This window comes from Oryctolagus cuniculus, chromosome 1, assembly GCF_051225735.1.
Source record: "Oryctolagus cuniculus isolate XC-2025 breed Fujian yellow rabbit chromosome 1, ASM5122573v1, whole genome shotgun sequence".
In the NCBI taxonomy this organism is placed as follows: domain Eukaryota; kingdom Metazoa; phylum Chordata; class Mammalia; order Lagomorpha; family Leporidae; genus Oryctolagus; species Oryctolagus cuniculus.
The window spans coordinates 74960084-74973186 of record NC_142867.1 but is presented as its reverse complement, the minus strand read 5'-3'; the positions used below and the strand labels follow the sequence as shown (position 1 = coordinate 74973186).

General features: G+C 37.8%; 1 protein-coding gene across 22 annotated transcripts in view; it reads left to right on the top strand.

Annotated features, from left to right (window-relative positions):
• Positions 1–13103, top strand: part of DLG2 (discs large MAGUK scaffold protein 2) — a 2253656-nt gene that overhangs the window by 1798627 nt on the left and 441926 nt on the right. For all 22 annotated transcript variants that reach the window (XM_051821188.3, XM_089332011.1, XM_051821160.3 and 19 more), the window contains one exon: positions 1429–1497. In XM_051821188.3, the coding sequence (XP_051677148.1) occupies positions 1429–1497 (69 nt within the window). The remainder of the gene's footprint in view (positions 1–1428; positions 1498–13103) is intronic.

Sequence of the window (13103 nt, the reverse complement as noted above, 5' to 3'; positions counted from 1 at the left end):
GATGTAAATAACTTACGTGAGGCCACATTGGTGTGTGTGGTCAAGCGGGGATCTCACTGAGGCAGTCTGGCTACATGGTCCAAGTCTCAGATATTTTACTGCTTTTCAACTAGTAGATCAAAACATGTTCATTGAATTATTGCTGTGCTTGGCACTGTTAAGCATACCAGGAAATAAAGGGTATAATCTTTAATATGAAGACGATCATTCTCTGGACTTCAGCTGCAGTGTCAAAATTCTGCTGCCTCAACAGACAGATGTTATCCATGTCATACACAAACATCATCCACAGAGACATCTCTTCTCCCCTGAAATGACCAAGCCTCAGAATGAAAATCTCTGCAGCCCACAACTTGGCTCTCTGTGACAGTGTCAGTGTTTTCCAAGTTTGTGCTGACAGGTCCAGGAGCTTTGTGAATATGCCTAATGTTCTAGAAACATGTGACTCGGGTTTCTCTTTACATATTTATGTATGTATACATGCACATGTTCATATATTAAATGTATAAATATACTGATATATAACCCCTCTACTAAAGTGTTAAACTAATTTTGCAAACTGAAATTAACATTCGTTGATATAAAGTTTGCTGTTGGATTATTTATGCCCAATTCAGATGAAAGATTCTTCTGTTATTTTCTTTCCAATTTAAGAATAATCTGAGATTGCAAGGCAAATGTTTTAATAATTTTTATTATATAAGGTGAATAAATTTCATCTTTTTCATATATACAGATTTAGGAACATAGTAATATTACCATTTTTCTTCCTCCTTCCTTTCCCATTTCTTCCTTTAATTTTTACAATGAACTACTCTCAGTCTATTTAGTACTCATAAGATTAACCCTACACCAAGTAAAGAATTCAACAAATAGTAAAAAGAAAAAAAATTGTTCCTCAACTCTAGGGACAAGTGCTAAGACTGATTTGTCATGAGAAATTTCATTTTTCAAATATTTATGTTTAGTAAACAGCTGAAATATTTACAAATGTACAAATTTGAACTAATAAATAAATTTATAATCATTAAATACTATTCTCCGACTTGCAGATTGGTCTCTGTATAAAATTTGTTAGGGAAAAATATTCTACACTTTGAATAATCAAATTTATGTTCTTATGCTCCATGTTATCTCATTCCAAAGGAGGGGGGTAATTGCCTTTTCCAAATATATGTTTTTCTTTTTATGTCAACCTATCATTTAAAGCTTAGTTTTGAATAATACATGTAGAAATAAACTACAAGGAAACATTAACCCTTTGTTTATCTGTTAGTGCTGTATTTGGTGGATGATTCTATTTGTCATCAGACTTAATCTCTACTGTATTTCTTTCAAGATTGCTCCTTTTTGGACAGTAAGGCTGATAAGAACATGCAAAAGTATATTTAAAAAATGATCCATGTTTATTTTTCTCTTTTCTTGCAGTCATTCCCAACACAGCACTGCAACCCGTCAGCCTTCAGTGACTCTCCAAAGGGCCATCTCCCTGGAAGGGTAAGATCATATTATAGGGCCACCTCTTAACTATGCAACCTTTGAGCATAAATAAAATCTTTTTTCTTCCTTTATCATTCCCTTCCCTTCCCTTCCCTCCCTTTCTCTCTCAGTCAACAAAAATCTACAAAGCTTTTATTATATTCCAAACACTATGTTAGGTACTAGATTTAATAAGTGAAATAAGATCTCTTCTTTCACTTCATAGGGCTCATTGCCCAATATGAATGACAGAAGAAAATACAAACACATGCTTGCAATAAAATATAAGCATTGGTCTATATAGGAAATATATATAAGTGATTAGTGGAGAATACTGGAGACATATCTGGCTGAGAATGGGCAGAAAGTGGGCAGAAAAGCAGGACAGGATGGTTTTGGAGGAGATGTAACTCTTCAGCTCAGAAGTGAAGCATATGTGGCTATTTCTCAAGAGTACACATTCATAAATATTCCTTCAGTGGTAAAAAAGAGAAAATGACATTTATTGAGTGCCTTTTGGGTATTTTGCTCTATCGTTAGATAGCCCTATCTTACTGTCTACCTATCTATGTATCTATCTATCCACCCATCCATCCATCCATCATTTCCTCTCTATCCATCCACCTTACCTTATTTTATTTCCAAAACGGGTATATGACATAGGTCTTTTTTTTTCTAAACCTTTATTCTCAGCAAGGTTAGTTAATTTTCCTAAGGAAACTTGCATAGGAAGTACCACAGCCTGGATCAAGACTGAATAATGCACACCTCTGTACTCTATAAAGTAGTATGAAAAAACTTAATATTGAGTTGAAAAGCGTTGATCATGGGCCGGCGCCGCAGCTCACTAGGCTAATCCTCCACCTTGCGGCGCCGGCACACGGGGTTCTAGTCCCGGTTGGGGTGCTGGATTCTGTCCTGGTTGCCCCTCTTCCAGGCCAGCTCTCTGCTGTAGCCAAGGAAGTGCAGTGGAGGATGGCCCAAGTGCTTGGGCTCTGCACCCCATGGGAGACCAGGAGAAGCACCTGGCTCCTGCCATCGGATCAGCGCGGTGTACCGGCCGCAGCGTGCCGGCTGCAGTGGCCATTGGAGGGTGAACCAACGACAAAGGAAGACCTTTCTCTCTGTCTCTCTCTCTCACTGTCCACTCTGCCTGTCAAAAAATAAAAAATAAAAATAAATTTAAAAAAAGAAAAGCATTGATCATGTCATTCAAAAAACCACATTCAGGCAATGTTAGACATAGTAAAGAATTTCCTGTGGTGAAAAGAAAAAGAAACTAGAATTTACTCTAATGTTAAATAGAATCAGTAACCTGCAGCTTTGAACGTTCTGGAGGGAGGACGATGTGCATGCTTTGATGCTGAGTTGTGATTTGTGGAAGAGGTGAATGTTTGGGGACTAAACTTTGCTGTTGCTTATGAATAGCTCCCCTGGCAGGGCTCAGGATGACCACACTTGGGTCATTAACACAAAGATTTCTTAGAGCTATGCTAAATTAGGGCATTTCCTTCTAAAGCAATTTCCAACCCTTTCTTTCATTCTTCTGATTAACAAAAGCTTATTAGCAGTTTGCTAATATGTACTTTTTTGCATTTTTTTTGCATTTTCCACTTGAGTTAAATGAACCCTGTGATAGATACAATCACTAATTGTAGTTCTCTAATAAGATAAAACCAAAATTACTTTTTAAAAAGATTTATTTATCTATTTGAAAGTAAGAGTTACACAGAGAGAGAAAGACAGAGAGGAAAGAGAGAGGTCCTCCATCCACCAGTTCACTCCCCAGTCAGCCTCAATGGCAGGGGCTTTGCAGATCCAAAGCCAGGAGCCAGGAGCCTCCTCCAGGTCTTCCCACACAGGTGCCAGGGCCATCTTCCACTGCCTTCCTAGGCCATAGAGAGAGCTGGATCAGAAGTGGACCAGCTGAGACTCGAACTGGCACCCATAAGGGATGCCAGCACTGCAGGTGGCGGCTTTACCCACTATGCCACAGTGCCGGCCCCAAAATTACTTTAAACACAAGAGCCAGTCCTTTACTGAGTATCAAAAAAACTGTATTATCAACTTCATAGCCCCCATTGTTACAACTGATATAAAATAATTTGTCTTGTATCTAGTGAATAATACTGTATAAAAATACTCTCTTCATTGCAGTAGTGGAAGAAAGCTTTCTCTGTAATCAAAGAATTTGTTTTGTTTTGTTTTTTATTAACAAGAGATCAGATTTTATATATTTCATAGGTACAATTCTAAAAAGATAACTATACATCCCTCTCACCTTTTTTTCTCTCAATCCCTCCCCTCTTCCTTTCTGTTTTTCTTTATTTTTACAATAACATATTTTCAATTTACTTTATAATCACATACTTAATTTAACACTAACCATAATGCTGAACAAGTAAAAAGTAGAAAGACTGCTATTCCACAAGAATATAGACAATGGCTATAAACAAAAATCAAATCAGAAGATGTCAATTTAATTTTTACGCATTTTTGTAACTATATTAACTATCATAAATCAGAGAAAACATATGCTATTTGTCTTTTGAGGACTGACTCCTTTCATTAAGCATAATGGTCTCCAGTTAACATCCATTTTGTTGTGAAAGACAGTATATTGTTGTTTTTTATGACTGAGCAGTATTCCATAGTGTATATCTACCACATTTCTATAAAGAAAGCAGTCATCAATGCTTGGACGTGTGGGTTGATTCTATATCTTAGCAATTGTTAGTTGAGCTGCCATAAACATGGGGATATAAATAACTCTTTAGTATGATGATTTTGTTTTCTTTGGGTAAATCCCAGGAGTAGATGTCATTTGGAAGATCTATTTGCAGGTTTCTGGGGAATCTCCATGCTGTGTTCCATAATGGTTGTACATCAACAGTGTACTAAGGCAGAGTTTTCCTCCACATCCTCACCAACATTTATTATTTTTTGATTTGGGGGTGACAGCCTTTCTTTTTTTGTTATCTTTATTTTTCTCCACAGAAACCTTTTATTTAAGGAATACAAGCTTCAAGCATTTCATGAGTACAACTTTAGGAATATAGTGATTCTTCCCACTATATCCATCCTCCCAAACACACTCCCATCCCTCTTCTTTCTCCCTCTCACATTCCCAGTCCCATTTTCCAGTAAGATCCATTTTTTGTTAACTTTATACACAGAAGACCAATTCTATATTAAGTAAAGAGTTCAGCAATTTGCACAAAATAAAAAAAAAAAAACTGTCCCGTAACAGCCTAGACAAGAGCTATTCAAAGTCATTGCATCTTAAAATTAATTTCATTTCATTTTTTAAGAAACTTAATTAACATTAAAGAAGCACCCAAGAATGATACATCTTTTGTGAGCACTTAGACATAATTGTAATAAACTATTTGAGGACAAAGGTCCTGAGATAGCTTTTCTGACTGGAATGAGGTAAAACCTCATTGTGGTTACTTTGCATTTCCCTGATAGCTACTGATCCTAAGCATTTTTTTAATTTGTCTCTTGGCCATTTGAGCTTCTTATATATTCTGGATGTTAATCCTTATCAGACTATAGTTCGCAAATGTTTTCTCTCATTCTATCAGTTGCCTCTTTACTTTGTTGAGTGTTTCCTTTGCAGTGCAGTAGCTTCTTAGCTTGATGTAATCCCATTTGTCTATTTTGCCTTTGATTGCCTGTGTTTCTGGGGTCTTTACCATGAAATTTTTGCCTATGACAGTGTTTGCAGAGTTCCCCTAATGTTTTCCTCTAGTCATTTGCTGGCATCAGGTCATAGATTTAAATCCTTGTTCCATTGTGAGTTGATATTTATATAAGGCATACAAGGAGTCGTGTTTCATACTTATGCATGTGTGGATCCAATTTTCCCAACACCATTTATTAAAGGGAGTGTCCTTTCTCCAGGGATTGATTATAACTCCTTTGTCAAAAAGCAGTTGGTTATAGCTGTGTAGACTAATTTCTGGAGTTTCTCCTCTGTTCCATTGGTCTACATGTCTATTTTTGTGCCAGTATCAGGCTGCTGTGATTATAACTATCCTGTAGAAAGTCTTGAAATCTGGTATTATGATGCCTCTGACTTTGTTTTTATCAAGATTGCTTTAGCTATTCAGTGTCTCCTGTGTTTCCATATGAATTTTAGGATTATTTTTTTTCTAGATCTCAGAAGAATGTCCTTGGTGTTTTGATTGGGATAACACTGAGTCTGTAAATGGCTTTGGGTAGAATGGACATTTAGGTGATATTAATTCTTCCAATCTGTGAATATGGAAGATTTTTCTGTTTTTTTTTTTTTTGTGTGTGTGTGTGTGTGTGTCTTTAATTCTTTCTTAATGTTCTGTAATTTTCATTGTAGAAAAACTCTTGCACATTCTTGGTTAAATTTATTTCAAATTATTTGATTTTTTGTTAGCTATTTTAAATGATCTTAAAAGTTCTTTCTCAGTCAGGTATTATTTGTGTATACAGATGCTATTGATTTTTGTGTGTTTATTTTTTATGAACTACAACTTTGCCAAACTCTCCTATGAGTTGTTGAAGTCTTAGTGGAGTCTTTTGATTCCCAAATACATAGGATCATATCATGTGCAGTAGGGACAATATTACTTTCTCCTTTCTAATTTGTATCCCTTTGATTTCTTTTGTTTGCCTAATAGCTAAAACTTCCAGAACTATATTGAATAGCAATGGTGAAAGAGTTCATTTTGAATCCTGGCCTTTGCCATCTGTGTTGTTATTAATCATAAACAAAACCCTTTGCCTCAGTAAGCCCAGATTTCTTCAACAACCAAAGAAGGGAATACTATAGAAGTCATCTACTTTTTTTTTTTTTAATTTTTTTTTTTTGACAGGCAGAGTGGACAGAGAGAGAGACAGAGAGAGAAAGGTCTTCCTTTGCCGTTGGTTCACCCTCCAATGGCCGCCGCTGCAGCCGGCGCACCACGCTGATCCGATGGCAGGAGCCAGGATCCAGGTGCTTTTCCTGGTCTCCCATGGGGTGCAGGGCCCAAGCACCTGGGCCATCCTCCACTGCACTCCCTGGCCATAGCAGAGAGCTGGCCTGGAAGAGGGGCAACCGGGACAGAATCCGGCGCCCCAACCGGGACTAGAACCCCGTGTGCCGGCGCCGCAAGGTGGAGGATTAGCCTATTGAGCCACGGCGCCGGCTAGTCATCAACTTTTTGAAAAAGTACTGTTACATATTAAATATGTACTTAGTCCAAGTTGTTGGAAAAAATAAACAAAATCTATTTTTATAGCCTAGATTAGTCTGAAGACCAACTTTGAACACCTGCTTTTAAATATATATGTGTGTGTGTAAATATATTTATGTATATAATATATACTTATATATAAATGTAAGCCATTTCTAGATATAAAAATATATTTGAGGTAGAAATAATGTATAAGTGTGGAAATATTTAGTACAGAATGTCTCAGTAATTCTTTGCAGAGCCCACAACACAAAGATTCACTCTACATGTACCCAGCTGGCTGTCAGATTAATAGGTAATGTGGTATATAATCATTGTCCTAAACACACAGAGGGATTGTTATCTTTCATTTTGCATAAGACCACTGGCTCTTTAGCAGGTTTCCTATTAAGACATTAAACTGCAGAGTGTGAGCAATCAACTGAAATTGGAATTTTCATTATTTCAAAATTCTCTTTCCTAATGTTTTTGTGAAGAGCCATTACCCAGAATATTTTAAAGATGAATGTAGTTTAAAAGGTCATATGTTTATGTAATTTTCACCTAAGTTGCCATTAATGTGACATAAAATAAGTGGAAACATTTCAGATTTCCATTTAATTTGATCCATATAGACAACAAAAGTGTCTAATTGAGCCATCCACCATTAAGTCACTGATGCTTTTGAATTGATATCTGATCATCTATAACTATCCCAGACAGGATAAGGAAGAATAATATTGCCATTAACAGTGTGAGCTCTATGGTTCAAGTTCATTTTGACAGATACAAACCACACCTTAATCTCTTCCTCCTGAGACCTATTAAAAGGAAACTAATGGAATTTTTAAAAAGAATAATCTTATAGTGCTTAAAGAAATAGGAGAGCATTTCAAAGGACAAACTTTGACATTTCTAATCCACATTTCAGGGCAACAGAAAGCCAATGAAAGAATATTGATTAATGAAGCAGAACAAGGTATTCTCAGCTTCAGATCACCCTTGGAGGCAAGGCAAAGTGCTGTACAACTCCAGGGGGCACCTTTCACATGATACAGCAGTCCCCCTTATCCAGGGGGAAGATGATCCAAAACCTCTAGTGGCTGCCCGGGACTCAAGACAGTAACAAATATTATCATTTTAATGGCTTTCTCATCTTGACTAAGCACTTAACACACACTATGGCCATAATTTTTGCAGTTTAAGGTTCAATAGCAAAATTAGTGCAAATTTCTTATATCTTCATGGCTAGGAGATTATTTCTACAGACTTAACAAGCTAAACCTGCAATGTCCTTTTCTCTTCTTGTTAAGTGAAGCATTTTTACCTTTTCACCTAAAGGAGTCAATTTATGCCTTCTCTTTAACAAATCTGAGTTGCCAACACAACTACTCTCACACTTTGAGGCCATTATTAAGTAAAATAAAAGTTACTTGAACATATGCACTGTGATACTACAAGAGTTAATCGTATAACCAAAACATTAAAAAGTTTCTAATGGACAGGTAGTGTATACAGCTTGGATACAGTGGATAAAAGAATGATTCCTGTCCCATGTAGAACAAAGCAAAGATTTAGTCACACTATTCAGAATAGTGCACAATTTTAAATTTATCAATAATTTATGTCTGTAATTTTCCGTTTAATATTTTCAGGTCATAATTGACTATAGGTAACTGAAACCATGGACAGCAATATCATGTAAAGGGAGGACTGTTATAGTCCATGTGAATAGAATCTCTTAGAATTGGATTTCCAGCAGTGCCACCCGCACAAATTTCTACCACAGTACAATAGAAGTGTGTGGGGGTCCTATAGCTCAGAAGAAAGCAGCTCTGCTTAGTAGAACCCACTGTGGGGTAATGACAGTAGATGAAACCAGGAGCAGAGTCTAAGAATAGATGAAGATGGCCTCCACTCATCATAGTCCTGAAAACAGAACAGTTTCCAGGCAAATTCTTAACCATTCAAAATAAGAAAATTCACTGAAGAGAAGGAACCCCTCTCCTAGGGAGCCTGAGTAAGCTAGTTTGAGTGCTGTTCCCCACAGCAAAGCCCAGTATGCCAGGTGGAAGGAGAGTTTTAGTTTCCTCAGCAAACCTGAGAGTTTTCAGTTTTAAAACATAGTCCTCATATACACCACCACCTGCCAACTGTTCTACTTCGTTTTCAAATTTGATTGGAAAGCTATAAGTTGCCATCTCTTTAATTTTTTATTTATTTATGTATTTTTATTTGAAAGGTAGAGAGAAAAAGAGGCCGGCGCCGCAGCTCACTAGGCTAATCCTCCGCCTAGCGGCGCCGGCACACCGGGTTCTAGTCCCGGTCGGGGCGCCAGATTCTGTCCCGGTTGCCCCTCTTCCAGGCCAGCCCTCTGCTGTGGCCAGGGAGTGCAGTGGAGGATGGCCCAGGTGCTTGGGCCCTGCACCCCATGGGAGACCAGGAAAAGCACCTGGTTCCTGGCTCCTGCCATCGGATCAGCGCGGTGCGCCGGCCGCAGCGCGCCGGCCGCGGCGGCCATTGGAGGGTGAACCAACGGCAAAAGGAAGACCTTTCTCTCTGTCTCTCTCTCTCACTGTCCACTCTGCCTGTCAAAAAAAAAAAAAAAAAGAAAAGAAAAGAAAAGAAAGGTAGAGAGAAAAAGAGACAGTAGATGTCTTCCATTTGCTGATTCACTCCCCAAATATGCACAATGGCCATGGCTGGGCCAGGCTAGAACCAGTAGCTTAGAACTCAATCTGGCTCTCCCTTGTGGGTGACAGGGACTCAACTGTTTGAGCCATCACTGCTGCCTCCCACGGTACACATTAGCAGGAACCTGAGCTGGGGCTTAACCCAGGTGCTCTGATATGAAATGTAGGTGTTGCCAGCATTGGCTTAACTATTGCACCAACCACCTGTCCCTTACCAAAACCTGGGAAGTGACAGAAACAAGATTAAAACACACATATACAGGCAAAACTATGAGAGATTATTCTGTCTTATTCTGAGAGATTGTTTTCTCTTGTCTTCTTTCTGATTTTTTTTTTGTTCCTGGGTGGGAGAATCTTATTTATAGCGACTATGTTTCAGACTTCACAAGATCATGATGACTTACAAGGCTCAGACTTCATAGTCTTATTGACCCAGATATTTCATTTAAAATTATGTGCTTACTCGAGAAAGGGACCTGACAATCATAAGGACATCACTGAATCAGAACCCACAACCCAGGCTTGCCACTTCTTACTGTGTGTTTTTGACCTGGCCTGTTACATCATATACAAAATGACAAGACTGAGTTAAATAAACAAAGTCTATGCATTTCAACTTTAACATTCTGACTCTAACATTCTGGAGAAGGAAATGGCTTCTGACCTTCTATAATTATTTCTAGATATGGAGGATAAACTTTTAAGGGACCATTGGACTTGACATAGCTGTCCTTTGGCACAGTTGGCTTGAGTTATCTCTCTCTACCCACACATTCAGAGACCAGTAGTCTTTCTCTTTTCATAACCAGCAAAATGCTCAATGTCCCCCTGCACACCTCTGCACCCTACCCCTAAGCAGCAGAGTTGGGGATACTCTGCAGGGGCCTGGTATGTTGATGAATACACCAGATTACAGGGATGCTCTTTAACACTAGAAAGAAAAGCTTTATTCAGGTTGTTAGTTGCTGGTATCACAGGCCAAAAATCTAAAACTTTGCTGCAGAAATTTATGTGACTCTACCAAATCAAACGGGCAAATTGGGCTAAGTGGAGAGGTTTTTTGTATATCTTTAGACTGTATCAAATAGCATATATAAGTGTCACCCTCTTCCTTATTTTGCCCTCCTTCCAGCTAAAGAGTATATTTATGGAGAATGTAAGAAAATTAAAGGGATGGGAAGCTAGCTGATTTTTACAAATGGTCAGAACAATTTTTGGTTTGTGATTTACAGTCCAATAAAGACAGACCTGCCTCTTGGGTGGTACAACTCTGGATGAGAGTCTCAGCTTCCACTTACTGTCAGATCACCTGCTAAAACATCCTAGCCCTTTGGAAGGTCTCAGAGAGTTTACAGATCCTTCTTCTGTCTCTGAGGGTAGGAAGTGAAGGCAGGTGAACCTTCACGGTTTAAACTGGGGTGATGGGGGTTGGGGGTTTCAAAACACCATCTCTATTCCTGCAGTTCACAATCAAGTGTTTCCTTTTCATGTCTCACAAATTTTACCTCCACTCCTAGTTGATCTGTCAGCTCATTTTCTTAAGCCCCTATAGGGACTATTGCTTCTCTTTTCCATTTCTTCAATCTTTTGCTAGCCATTGTAATCTTTCTCTTTACTTGTGTGGAGCTGAAAATATACAAGGTGTCATCAGAGTAAATTTTAATATTTGTCAAAAATTGACTAGTGTTGAAAAAGGCTACAAACAGCTAGAAAATATTTAAGTGTTCTCAATACCCGGATTCTACTTCTCTCTCAGCACCTGAATTGCTAACGCCATCTGCTGTTGAAATGACAACTGTGTAAAGCAAAATCTTTTTGTGTGGTTATCACAAACACATTCAAAACTTACATATTGCTTTTAAAATAACATATTTTAATTTACATTATAGTCAAGGGTTAATGTCCCACTAAATATGAGTTCAGCAAGTAAAAAGCAAAAAATCCTAGCTCAACAGGAATAGGCAAGGGCTGTAAACAATGATAAAATGACCATTTCATTCATATACAGTAAATTTTAAAATAATCCACAGATGATTAAAGCTCGAAAGAGAGGAAGAAAGAGAAATCGAGGAAGGGGATATCATGTTTTTAGTATTATGTCTATGAAGTACATTGAATCTATTCTGTTTTTATTAATATCACATTAACAAGAAAAAAGTTTTTAAAATTACATGTATTTTGTTATTACAAGTTGGCCAATTTGGAAGCATAAGACATAGAAACACAAAGTGATATTCCATGTGATTTCTGAAGTTTTTGAATTTTTTATTATTATAATCTTTGTCAAAAATCCAATTTCATAAAAGAATGTTAATGAAAGTGGAAGAAACTCCTATTGTGGTTCCATTCACCTTGAAATATACTTAATTAGAAGAAATGGAGGATTACTCTTTCCACACTATTGTCTTATGTTTTATACAACAGGACTAGGAAGAAAGCTGGAATTGACAGGTAAGGAGTCTGGTTAACAAGAGCTGCTGGGCTCCTAGTCAGTGGCCTCCATCATCAAGGACTGCTTAGTGCTAAGTCCTTGGAATTTATCTTGGAAGGATGCCTCAGGAGTCAGTCTGGAATTTGATTTGAAATTTTAAAAATAGAAATAGTCCTTATTTTCTATGCATAGTTCAACACCAAATGATTACTTATGACTGCATGTATCTTCCTTGGAAATTTTTCAGCTTTTAATAAATTTGTTTAATAACGACCTCAAAGTAAATTGTGAATAAACTTTCTTTTCCTTATGGTATTATTAAAAATACACAAAAGAGAGCACTGAGAATACTCAGAAAAGAAATTGTCATTCTTACTATTCATGGTTGTTTAATAGCAATGTGATCATCCATGACATTGATAAAGATGGCATTGAGGAACTAGTTAATAATATGGAATGAATCAAGAAGTAACAAAATGCCCAAACTGTCAGATCTGTCTGTCACAAACCTCTCAACTGTAGCCCCACCACCACCTTCATACATTTCCGTTACCCTTTTTGAATATTGCCCTTTGCCTAGAAAATTCCTGGTATTAAGGCTGCACATGCTGACTTGAATCTATTTATGATGCTTCCAATCAACAAATCCAATTGGCAAAAGAAAGATAAGCAAAGCAGACACTGACTTTGCCCTCAGTCTGGAGGTAAAATGAGACATTAATCTGATAATCACACATACAAATGCAGATCCATTACTGTGCCTATAACAGAGAACCTGGTCTCTTCAGAGAGGCCAGGGAGGACTCTCATCTCCATGATGAGAAGGGGTTAACTAAGCAAAGAGAAAGGGCCATCAGTTGCTGAGCAATGATTACAAGTCTAAGCATGTTACTGAGGAGAGCACAGAGTAGAACATGAATTCAGTAGCACGTGTCACTTAGGAGCTTGTGATAAGGAAGCTGACTCATGGTTGACTTGCTGTCTCCTCTGAAAATGAGATTTGATGGATCCTTCAATTTGCTTATCAGAACCCTGTGTAGTATGGTCTCAGTATGGATGTGATTTTCTAAATCCCATCTCCAATCAGTTCTGCTGTTCCATTGGGTCTTTTGTTAGATGTGTTTGCTTGTGTATCTCCCAAGGTACCAGAACTCTGAGATCCTCCTTACTACTTCTACTTCCTGCCTTTCTCAATCGCTACCAATTCATTGCTTTGGTTCCTCTTATTTTCTTCCTGCCTTTCTCAATCTCTACCAATTCATTGCTTTGGTTCCTCTTATTTTCTATCCTCATTTCCTCCCCCAT